The sequence below is a fragment of the Vicugna pacos genome, chromosome 17, assembly GCF_048564905.1.
Source record: "Vicugna pacos chromosome 17, VicPac4, whole genome shotgun sequence".
Lineage (NCBI taxonomy): Eukaryota > Metazoa > Chordata > Mammalia > Artiodactyla > Camelidae > Vicugna > Vicugna pacos.
The window spans coordinates 44,189,968-44,202,985 of NC_133003.1; the positions used below are offsets into that span (position 1 = coordinate 44,189,968).

The 13,018-nt window shown below is 40.3% G+C and overlaps 1 protein-coding gene across 4 annotated transcripts in view; it reads left to right on the forward strand.

Annotated features, from left to right (window-relative positions):
- CNTN4 (contactin 4) overlaps positions 1–13,018 on the forward strand; it is an 809,034-nt gene that overhangs the window by 590,239 nt on the left and 205,777 nt on the right. For all 4 annotated transcript variants that reach the window (XM_072941737.1, XM_072941736.1, XM_072941738.1 and 1 more), the window contains one exon: positions 8,293–8,388. In XM_072941737.1, coding sequence (XP_072797838.1) covers positions 8,293–8,388 — 96 coding nt within the window. The remainder of the gene's footprint in view (positions 1–8,292; positions 8,389–13,018) is intronic.

The window sequence follows — 13,018 nt, forward strand, 5'->3', positions numbered from 1 at the left end:
CTAATATGCATCAGATGTGTTTTGGGTAGTGTGCTAGGGAGCCGGAGAGAGGCTGAGATGATGCCTGCCTCCACTGAGCTTTCATTGGTGGAGGGGGTGTGGAAGAGGGACAGTAAACCGAATAGCATATACATGAACGAAGTGATGGCAGGTGCTGGTGATAATCACTATGGGAGACTTGGTATAGAGGTGATGTGATGGAGAGTAACAGAAGCCAGGTGGCGGGCTAGTCCAGATAAAACCCTCAGGGAGGTCAACTCAGAGAAGGTGACCTTTGAGTTCAGTCCTGGAGAACGAGCATGCTGAGGGTGAAAGAGCATCTGAAAGGCAGCAGCAAGTTCAAAGGTCCTGAAACAGGGCGAGCCTTCAGGTGTTTGAAGAGCAGAAAGCAAAACATGGTTGTCACAGTATAAATAAGTCAGGGGGCACACAGCAGGGATGAAACTAGGGGTCTGGGCAGGGACCAGATTCCAAAGGGCCATGGAAGAGCACAGTGAAGAGTCTGTATTTTATTCTAAAATTTACGAGGCCAGATGTTTTGTTTTGTTTTGTTTTGTTTTTTCTGAAGCCTTTGTTTCTGTTAGTGTAGTGTAAATCGGAAACCAAAGATAGAGAATGCAGCTGTCTAACCGTTAACACTCCTGAGTCAGGATGATATGTGAAAAGAGATGAGCTCCTGTAGAGAAAAATGCTGGTAATGGCAGCTTGCGTTTTAGGGCCCCTGTCTCCCAAGGGGAATGACAGGATTTATGATGCTGCATCACACTAATCATGGCAGCCTCCTGAGTCCAACAGGGGCAGACTTTTATGGAACACACAGGGAAGTGCAGACATTTTAAATTGGGTTGTTCTCTGGCTTCTTAAATGGCATGAAGGTCTAGATAAAACAGATAGTGTCAAAGAAATGAGGAAAGAGAAAAAAACTAAAAGAAGAAATAAAAATAGCTATCAGGAAAGCCATACACTGACAGAGAAAAGGGCAGCAGAGCAACCTTTATTTTCTTGTAGAGTCAGGAAAATAATAGCAGAGGGGTGAAAAAGTGTGAGTCTCGAGTAGTCAGTCTGATAATCGAGAGGTGTCATTTCATTCCTGTTACTTAACTCAGCATAGAAGAGAGACTAAATATAGGGACTTCTGGGTCCAAGAAGACCTGGGGTCTAATCCACGTTCTTTCTTATACTAGGACTGTGATCTGGGATGTTGATTTTTTTAATTCTATAAAATGGGATTAGTAATAATTCTTACCTCACAGAGTTGTTGTCTGCATTTAATGAATGAATTCATGGAAAGCGAGAAACTGTGTTCTTTATGTAAGCTAGTCGAAACGGGTCTTACATTTTCCCCAAAGAGTTAATATTTGCAAAAGTGATTACATTTCTAAAGCAAACCCACAGAAGCCTCCTTACCATGTAACATTGATTATGCTATTCTAAGTTTTTGCCTGGGTTTTATTACTGGGGGAAAAAATGATATAGTAATATGGTACAGAAGAGAAAGGAGGGTAACCTCTTTTGCTAAATGCAGACTTGCGGATCCCAGACACATTTGTCTTTGGCAGTCTCTGCACCCCTTTTCTCACCCCCCCTTGTTTTTCCCTTTTCAACTTTTCTGCCAAAAATAAAATTAAAAAGAAGAGCAAGGGAGAAACTGGCATTATTTATAGTTTTGTTGGTGTGTAACTATTTCAGTAAGAAACACCTGTGAAGAAACAGCAGCTTTAAGAGTATTTTTGTCACTAATGCTTTCTTGAGCTTTCTCAGTCCTACTGTACTGTCCCCATCACTTCATAGATTACATTTCATTTTTTTTAGTTAATCAAAATATACATTCAAAGAATCTATACTGCTCTTATTTGTTTAAGAGAAAGCAGTCTTACTGAATTCACTCTTCACTGTAAGTGACTAAGAACAGGGTAATGCATTTGCAGCCATTTATGGTTTGAAAATGGCATTTCTATAATTCCAAACTGATCCCTAAATTATAGACGTTCATTGGATATGACTGATGGGGGTGAGAAAAAAAATTCAGATGTTTGGAGGGAAAGCATTTTGAGGGTCAGATCAGCACCTGGGAGAGATCTCAAGCATTCTTCCTTTGTTACTTTGAAACACCTGCTCTAAGGATTTTCATAGTGATGTTTATAGCAGTAGCATTAGGCTGTGAAAGAGCATGGTCCTGAGGCCATTTCTATGAGTCAGTCATTTGTAAGTTGAGTGTACATCAACTTTGGAATATTGATAAGGCCCTTTGTTATCTATACAAAGATATCCAGGAAAGAGATTCACTTTTCTTTTCAATGTCACACCACTAGCTAGAAGCCAACAAATTGGGGTATTTAATGTCAGATCTTTAGCATATCCGTAGGTTTTTGTTTTGTTTTACTTAGTTATTGGAGAGATAAAGTGGTTTTGCTCCACCAATACCCAAAGTTAAAAAGGAACTCAAAAAGTATTTGCTGAAGATGGGCTAAACAAATCGAAAAATTAACAACATAAGGAAAAACAAGATACTGACAAACATCTATCAATATTTTATATGTGTATATACTTTTTTTCAAGTTCCATTTATATCCATTCTATTTTCGTCTGGTATGCAGTGTAAACTTCTAAAACTTTAAGCTCGGGTAAATTTATATAATCAGTAAATAATATGATGTTTCCTCTTTTATTTCTGTTTTAAAATAATATACCTTGTATCCTTTATAAAAGTTACACAAACATCAGTTTTTACTGTTTTATGAAAAGGGTATTTCCCACCTTGACATTAAAAAGTAACACAAGCTCTCTCAAAACATATCATCATAGGAAGTTCTTAAGGAAAATTATCTGAATTCAGTATATATGTGTGCATCTTAATTGTTAAGTCACACAGAGAATACAGGCCATGCATGGGAGAGGAAAAGGTATCTGGCTCACTTCAGCACCAATCTAGACATGAAAACACAATGAAGACCAGCAAAAGAAGATATGTGTTTTAAGTCTTATCAACATATTTTGCCACAATGGGATAGATCTGACTAACTCTAGTGTTAGTTTATCTGGTGGAAATTTGGAATCACTAGCTTTCCCCCAGTGAGCCACTTTCCGTAGACTTTCCTTTGATGCTCAGAAATGATCATGATAGTGCTAACATTTATAGACTTCTGACTTTGGGCCAGTCATTGTGTTAAGTGCTTTCCATTCATGGTCTTAATCTTCAAAGAGCCCCGTGAGTTAGGAATTACTGTCCTGATATTAGAGATGAAGAGACTGGAGTTCACAAGAGATTAAGAAACTCTACCCAAATCATACAGCTGGAGAGTGAGAGTGCCGAGTTTGCCAGCACCTTCTGACATCAGCCAGTGTGTTAAACCATTCATGCAATTCTCCCTCTAGCTGTATCTTCTCTCACAGGAAAACCCAGTCACCCCTGCCATTCTCACTAATGGCTTCTTCCTTCTTCCCGTGGAAAGAATGTCAAAAATGTGGCTTTGCAACTCATAAGGTTTTGTAAAGTTAGACTTAATTTCAGTAGGAGTCTCTAGAATCCAAGAAACCATGCAAATGTACATGCACATATGCACCCAAAGAGCAAATGGCTGAGTCAAGACAATTTCAAATCTGCTGCATGATAATTGGTTTTTAAAGTTATGACCCCTGCAAATACCTCTTTTTAAAAAAAAAATGAATGGTGCAGTCATCGTTACGGAAATTACATTTGTAACAAATGTATCACTTGACCATTTTTCCAAGCTGATATTGATTTTTTTTTTCTATTGATTGCTTCTTTCTAAATTGGAGGAAGCCATAACAAAGGCAGCTGGTACTGACAATTTCTTATTCTGAGGACACCCTGTGAGAATGAATAGAATACAGGTCTACCCAAGTCGGGGAAATAAGTGAATTAGTATTTTTTTTTTCTTCTAGTAAATAGTATATGCATTTAAAAAATATGTGCATAACTTGTGTGGTTAGAGTGTAACTTTTCCTCTTTCCTTTTCTCCTGCCCCTCTGTGGATTCCTGACGAACTGTGATGTGTGTTATTATCCCATTAACCTTTCCTGGCCATTTTAAAACTAAACTTACGCTCTTCTCTGGATGGTCCCACTCAGAGTGTGAATGGTTTCAGCTCTTCCTGTTTGTGTGTGTTGTGGATAGTTCCTTCATGATGCCCTAAAAAAGTTACTCCTTACTTACTGTTGCTACATCTCAAAAATGATCTTTTCCCCTCTGTTGTGTTTTCCCTAAACCACATCCAGCTATTTTTCTTGTAAGCTACCTCTTCCCTCTTCTAAACATTTAATAACTTTCCAGACAGAAAATATATGGAGGTGTTCTCCCCCCTCACTCTCTGATTTACTTGGTGGTCTGAATTCCCAATGTGTTCATATATTAAGGCATTTTTATTACTTATCGCATATTGCAGCTTTAAGACCTTTGTACACTTTCATTCCTCAAGGGATTTGGCTGCTAAATCACTTCCTCTGTGCCCTCAATGAGCTACCCATTCCAAGTACTACAGCATATTTTTTTAAATCGCACGTAAAAATAAAGTGCTAATATTACATTCTACGGGAGAATAGAGGACACTCTTTACGCAGGATAATATGATATGAAAAAACATCTGCCACAAAATTGTGCAATTTTTTAAGTACACGATTTCTGAGGGAAAAATGTATGTACAATACTGATGAATGAAAACACCAGAAAAGATGCCTGCTCATTTTTTAAAAGTCTGAATCACATGGCAGTGAACCGTATACAAAGCGGGAAGGGCTAGCTGGTTTGAGAACTCACAGGACATGGATATTAGCTCCCTGTCATCCATGTACATCATTTGTTCTGCCATGTCTGTAGGACCTGGCTGCACAGAGCTAAAGGAAATACAACCCACATCTCATTGTTCAGCTACCTTCCTAGCAAGGCAGAAATCCTGCTTTTTAATAGAGTTGTTTATGATTGTCTTCTCCTTGATCAACCTCATCGTTTGCACCTTGTGTCTAAAAATCCCCCCATCAGGTGCTCACCCACACAGAAAAGCAAAGAAATAGGAAATTTGGAATCAAATGTACCAACTCATCATGTTGTACATTGAAGTGTGGATATTCTTAGAGCTTAAAATTCATTCAAATAAACTGTTTTGTTCTTTTTTTTTTTTTTGTCTCTAGGATGTTGAGTAACTAGTTTGAAGCCAGTATTTTTTTTCCACCTGGCTTCACTAAATCAGCGGAGAAGTGTTAGATTCTGGTGCTTGAGAGCAGTGGCTTTGGAGAGAGACAGAAGAGTTTGTATTCTTCTGACCACTTCCTTTGTGAGTGGAGAAGGTGCTGAACTTCTCTGAGCATCAGTTATATCTCCTGCAAATTGGGAGTTAAAACTATAAAGGGGTTAAGTGGTATCTGAATGAAAAGCTCTTAGCACATGACGTGACCTCAATGCATTTTGCAAGTAGATACTCCTACGGCTATTGGTGTTACAGTCACAGGGACAAAGCATGATCTGTAATGTATCCCAGCTGTCTCATAATGCCTGTTGCTACTGGTCATTGCCCAGTACAAATCTTTGGAGGTAAAAATGACCCTAAAAACAATATATATGGCAATATTTCTGGGAAAGGCCTGGCCACGAGTGTACATGTCTCAAAAAAAAAATCCATTCATACACATAGCTCTTTAATTCGGAATTATCATGCTTCTAACAGTTAAGACCTGGATGGATACTCATATCTGAAAAGACCAGTAGAGGACCTGCCATCTTTTCTTAAACACGTGTGTAAATGTGGTGGCCTTTGAGTAGCCTCTTCAGCTCTGTGTAGAGTGTGTTGCTCTTCGAAACCCTTTCTTAAATGGAATGATTGAGATATGATTTGCCACTGGATTACAGCCTTCCTCAGTGGGCAAAACAAACATATATTAAGCACCAAACTTGTAGTGTGAAAGGCTTTGTGCTTTTCAACTATCATCTCATTTAATCTTTTCCCATAATTCTTACTTTAAAACAAAGTACATTTGTTCTCGTGTTCTTTATGAGAAAATGATGCCTAGCCCCAGGTCAACAACACAACTAATACATGGCAGAGATGATTTTCAAACTCAGCTTTGCCCAAACGCAATCTTTCTGTTTACTGTGTAGGTCGGGTCTGCCACTTGGAATCTATTTCAATTAACTGCTAAGAATCTTCTCTAAATATTTTCTCAACTACCAGATGAACGTGATTTTTTTTCCTAACTGACCAAATCCTATATAACTGCCTGGATTCAAAAACTAAAAAGAAAGAAACAGGAATCCAGCTTTTTTAAGCTCAATAAGGACAATAAGAAAAAGAAAATCATTGTGTATATTCTCATTTTCGTTCCCATTTCTTAATGCTCTCTCTCTAGTCAGAACCATGGCGAATTTTGCTGAGATAAGACTTGATCTCCATTATCCATCATCTCTTCATTTTTCATGCAACTCTGGAGATTGGATGAGATGTCCGTATAAAACAGATGGCTTATTCTAAGAACTTACATGCAGAAATGACAATTTCAAATGATTCAGTGTCACTTTTGGGGATAATGGTTTACAATATTAATGCAATAATGAAGTTTTCCAACTCTATGGTTTCATCGACTTTGAAGGCTTTTAAAAACCATTTCCTTAAAGAGAAGAAAAAAATCGTGTCCTAGACTCACCTGGTGCTCATTGAATAAAAGGAAGTTTATTACATCAGAGTTGTGATTAAACTCTTGTCATGTTTTGTGCTGAGTACATGCATGTCCACCAGGTACCCCTCTTCACACCTTGGCTTCAACAGTCTTCTGGTTCCTGTGATCAGGTGTTATCTGTCAGTACTGCCCACTAAACTCTTGAGTCCCTGCTGTGTTCTCACAATATTTGTATCCTGAGCTGGCAATGAAAATTGTTATAAATAATTGATAAAAACAGTAACATATGTGCTTAACAGTTGCCTAATTCCAGAAAAAAAGCTGGTAATCGAGACATGGATGTGTATAAATTTCTGTAACGTTGGATCCTTCCCTAAAACCAAGTCTGAGTGTGGAAATCTTCCACTTGGTAACTGCAGGAAGGCTGCCAGCTCCATCACTAGCTCTATCACTCACTGATGTTGTAGCCTTTAACACAGTTTATAGTGCCTCTCTTTTCTAGTCTGTGAAATGGGGGAATTAATGGTACTTAACTCATATAATCAGTGTTAGGATTGCTTGAGATAATCATCATAAAAATTCTTACCAGTATGGCCAGCATGGACAAAATAGTCAGTAAACATTACTGAACTTTGATGTGCACAGCTACAGGGCTTACAACCCTCCAGAACATACTTGGCTTAGAATAATCCTCACATCCAATGAGAGGTTATTACATCAAGTGTTGTAGACAACAAAAAAGTGAAATGGCACTTAAACACTCGCTGGTGAGGGGATTTACACTTGGAAGGATGAAAGAAAAATGATTTTCTTGAATGATAATACGTCTGCCACTTAATTAGATGTATTTCTTGCATTCACTCATTTTTGTTGGTAACTGTGTATTTCCTGACTCCAGCTGTGATCTTTGGGTTCGTAAGGTCTTATCTTTCTAACCAGATTTGACCTCCTTGAGAAAGAAGAACTTTCTTCCAAATAGAAACTTAGACAGTACCTTATAAATATTTAAAAAGACACAAGAACTTTAAGATAATTATGAATATGTGTGTATATATGTCTGTTTATACATTGTATACTGTGTGTGTGTGTGTGTGTGTGTTTGTAGAGTCTTATTCTAGGTATGTATAGAGATACCATATAACTGCATACAATGGAATGGTTTGTGAACAGAACTATCAGAAAACATGAACTTACATCCTGATAATGATACTTAATTACAGAGAGAAGTTGGGGAGGTCACTTAACATCAGTAAACCTCAGTTTCTCCATCTAGACCTGTGCTGTCCAACAAAACTTTCTGCAGGGGTGTAAACATTCTCTCTGTCTGCTGGCCAGTATGGGAACCAAGAGCTACATGTGGCTCATGAGCACTTAAAATGCAGCTGATGTGACAGAGGAACTGATTTATACATTTTATTTGATTTTAACTGTTTTTCATCTAAATAGGCACATGTGGCAAGTGGCTACCTTACAGTACAGACATAGAGTCAAGAAGGATAGTCCAATAGCCCAAGAAAAGAGGCTGAAGTTGAATTTCCCTGGTTTGGGAACTAGAGAGGCTGTTTTTTTTGACAGAACACCATTCTATTTTGAAATAGTGTTACTCTCCCATAATGTCTTAGGACTTTACATTTTAAACCCCTTTTCCTTTATTTCTCGCAACAGATCTCGAGAATTTTAAAACAAGAACGAGGAGCACTGTGTCTGTCCGCCAAGGTCAGGGGATGGTCCTGCTGTGCGGCCCGCCGGCCCATTCTGGAGGTAACTATGGATTGCAGTGCTGACGTGTGCACACTTCACTGCCTGCTGTTTTTCTTGCTGACTCTTCTCCTTCTTGGCACCAACTAGGGGGACAGTGTCATTTGTAGAGAGTCCCAAAGTCCCTCCATGTCAAAGAATCATCGTTGTCCATGCCTCCCATAATTAGGCTAGGAAAATATCAGGTTGTGCAAATGTCCCATCCCACTGCGGTCTACCTGGCACAGGGGAACGATGCCCGAGTCCATCAGAATCAGAATCCCGTTGCTTGGTAAAGCCACGTAGGTAAAACCACCAGTACTTCTTCCATCTTGATTCTTTTAAAAGATGGCCTTGCTTCATTTCATCTCACTGTTGGTCTGTGAAGGGATCAGACCCAGAACCCAAGTCCCTTGAACCCACAGAACCCAAGATGACTTTGTGAGAATGCAGAGTGACCGCATCCCTTAGGAGTGAGTTTGAGTGCAAGGACCTGAAAACCCAGCTCTCTCGGGCTTCAGCAGACTCGGGTTTGTGTGGATCTCACACACAAGACTTCCAAAGGTTTGAAGCGCATAGTGGTCCCCACTTCTTGGGACATCATCCAGAACTCAAGTTCTTTCTTTGTTCCTTCTCTGAAGTCCTGAACAGAGAGCATGACTCAGGCTCCGAGTGCGCAGTGCAGAGAGGCAGGAATGGGACGAGACCAGCACAAATGTCAGAAGTCATGTCAAGGTGCCTTTGTAGAATGCAAGGTTGGCTTTGCTCGAGGACTTTTACCTACTTTTCATTAATCACCCCAGTGGCAAAAGAGACTGAAAACCCAAGTATTTTATACAGATACATGATGGCCCTAAAAAATTTGTGATTTTGTTAATAAGGCAGAACGTGGAGAGATGCTGTGCGGGCAACGTGCAGTGTCTGCGGGAAGGATTAATGACGACAGAAGGGCAAATCTGACGGTGTGCACAGAGCTCAGTAGGGCGGAGGTTTAGTCGTTAGTGACATTTACTAGGGTTCCACTACACTTCGTGATAAGATTGATAAACTCTGTTTGTGCTCATTCTGCTAAAGTTTAATTTGATATTTGCCATCCTAGTTATTACCTTCTTTTTCTGTTTGCCTTTACATGCGATTAAAAGAGGAAATATTTTAAACTGAGAATTGGAAACACCATTTTCTTTTTGTCCTATCTCCAAACGTTTTAACTTTTCCTTCTCACCCAGTGCCCCAGCTAACATTTTCAGCAGGAAAAAACAGTTAGCAAAATAGCTAAAAGGCTTGCGTTTCAATGATGATGAATTTAAAAGCAGGAAGGAGAAGTCGGGAGCCCTCCAAGTCTGGATGGAAGATGTGTAATTGTTAGGGCTTTTGGGTTTTGACAGCTGCTAAAGAATCCAGATGAGATTTCAAGAGTTTGTGTTCTGAGCAATGGATTTATTCTTTAGGACTTCATTTTTACGTTCAAATTAGCATCAGAAGCATTAAGTTTGGAGTCCAGGACAAGAGTCCCGGCTCTGTTTCAAATCATTATTTGCTGTTGGGCAAATGGGTTCAAATTTTGTATGTCACAGTCTACTTCTCTATAAAGTGAAGAGATTAAAGGAAATCTCTCCGGCCTCTTTTAGATCTATCATTACATAATAATAACTTAATAAAGAACACACGTATTTATCAAGTAGGTTTGCATTATTGAAGCCCTGTCCCTTATAGGAGGAAATCAATTAACTGGACATATACTTCGGTTAAAGTGAAGTTCACTCAGTTGAACCCTTCTCTTCTTAGCGTGAACTCTGATCAAAATTAGAATGGCAGATTTTGCTAATTTCTTCTGCAGTCTGCCTTCACAGCGTTAAGCTTTCATAACATGGCAGCAACTCTGAAAATTAATCTTGGAGCATATTGAGGAAAAAAACCAAACCACTCCTCCCAGGTATAACGGTATCTCTGGGAAAGGCAAAACAGACAAAGTGCTGCTGGGCCGCTGCACCGTCAGGTACCCGAGCCCCTTCCCCTTCCCACTGAGAAATGTGTTAAAAATTTCTGTAGACAACCACTGAAACTTGCTTGTCTCCACTGGCAGCAGTCAGCAGCTCTGAAATCCAGCTCCTTGAATTGTGCTGACATTCCTGACAGTCTTGACGGGGAAAGACGGGGAAATAAGTATTCTCATTATGGGCTCTATTAGAAACCATGTGCTCAGTAATCCTGTGCACAAGGCAGGCAAGGCAAGAAACTTACAAGGAAACAACAAGGTGAGTCTTGAAGGTTGTCAGAGCGCCGTCTCAGACATCTGGCCTTTTAGGGCAGTGGAGTCAATGACTATCCCATGAAACTCCCCCCGATGACTCCAGACCTTCCAGTGCAAACTGTCCTCTCATTGCTGTGATTCTCTCACTGCTTCTCCGGGCTGTGATCCCCTTAAAGCTGGCAAAATCACCAAGAGACGCTGGACGTACCGAGCGTTTTAAACCCAGCATATGGTAGCCCAGTTTCTATTGTAACAGATCATGCGGAGGGAAGGAAATGAGTCAGCCTTTTATGGTGTCAGCGGGATACTGAGTAATGACAGGAAACCCACTGTAAGGGATGCTGCACGTCTGAATTCAAAAGCTGTGCAGTGTCAGACCTTCTTAGGGTAACGCAGAAATGAGCAGCAATTAATCTATTTTGAAAAGCATTTCAGTCAGCAGGTATTTCCAGGGCTCTACCACTTTGCGTCGCATCTTTGTCAACTCTTGGTTCATAGATGCAAACGCAGATGTGGTGTCATTGCATAGACAGTACTCTTAAATCTTGACACCAACACCAAACAGTAGAAATCACCATGGATGATGGGGCTCTGGTTGCCTCTGATGCTTCTTCCCATTAGAAACAGAGTTTGTGGAAATCCAGATCCTTCACCCTGCTGTCCATCCTCTCCAGGGTCATTTGGCAGCGGGACTTCTTGATCTTTAACCAAGCACTCATTAAATAGGACTAGAAGTGAGGTACTCTGAGATTCTTCCTCTGAGCGTGCTGAAATTGCCAGCTTACTCACCTTGAAATCCTCATGAACTGTTCATCCAGGGAAGTTTTTGTTTCCACCTTCCTTTTCTATGTCACCAAGATCCTTGCTACTCAAAATGTGATTCATGGACCAAAAGTATCTACCTCTCCTTGAAGTTTGTTAAAAAGGCAGAATCTTGGGCCCCACACAGGGCCTACTGTATCAGAATTCAAATTTTAACAAGATCTCCCGCTGTCATATGCACATTAAAGTTTGAAAAGCCCTGAACTCTATCTGTGGTTCCCACGCACATGCCTCGCACCCCTGGCCGGAGGTGTGCAGGGAATGGAAGCATCCCCAGGGTAACATGTTAAAGTCGCAGGTGCCTAGCCTTTTCCCACTGATGTTCTGACTACATAAATCTGGGGCAGCGCCCCCAAAACTGTTGTTCCCGTTGACTCTGAGGCAGCACCAGATTTAAGATCCACCCGCTTTGATCACCTTCTACAAAACCAGCCCAGGTTCACCCTGCTGAGATGGAGTACTTTGATTTCCGCATCAAACCCAAGCAGAAGGGCTGAACGTTTCTTCTATAGAATTCATGTTTAAAAGACTTTTAAAAAATATAATCACCTCAGGCTTTACCTTGGACTTCCCATGTTTTTATTGTTGTTTAGATGAACAACTAAGGAAAGCCTGGCTTTTTTCTCAGGCATCCGCGTGAAGAAGTAGCATTTTACATTTCAGTGGCTCTTACTGCATTATTGTCAGTGAAACTGTGCCTTCGTAGAGTATAAAGAAAAAAACTACCTGATTCTAACTCTGAAGATTATTTTCATCGTTTTAGGGTTTTGAGAAACTAGCTATAATCGTCATCGTTGGATGCTTTTAGACAGAACCCATCCCCAGTAAAGTGAGACCCTGTTGACAGGGCACAAGACTTGGGGACCTTACAGCTCAGCATTTGTAGAGTCCCTTCCGGTGTTTATAATGCTTTAGTTTACATTACGTTATCTTTTGATTCTCCCAATAATCCTGTAAGAAGTGAGGACATGTGTTTCATAGATAAGGAAATCGAAGCAAAGAGATTAAGTGAGGTCACACGCTAGTCAATGGCAGGTTCAGGAGTTACCTTGGCCTCCAGTGTGCTCCTTTTCTTTTTTTTTTTTTACAGTACAAATAGTTATTGGACTCTGTGTGCATCAGTTCTTTGGGTGCCATCCCAGATCAGTTAAATTGGAATTTTTTGTAAGGGGTTCCACCGACCATCATTCATGGTTTTAAAAGTACTCCAGGAGGTTGTGAGATGCAGCCAGGGTGGAAAGCTTGTGTCTCTGCCCTACAAAATCAAGCAGGTCTTGTCCCAGCAAAACCTCTCTATTTGCAAACATCTCCAGGGTCCTAGAATTTTGATTTGATCTGGACACATCATGAATATTATGGCCTTACAGAATTCAGTCAGGCCTTCCCACAGCATGGTGATTTCAGCTGGATATTTTGTCTTTGCTGCAGGATAGAGGTAAAAGCATGGAACTAGGGCACCCACGTTCTGATCCTGACTCTGCTAGCAACTTACTTGAGCCAGTTATGTAACTTCTCTGAGCCCTGTTCTTTTTCTGTCTCTCTCCACGTACTCAGCTTCCAGCATCAGGATGTCACCTTCAG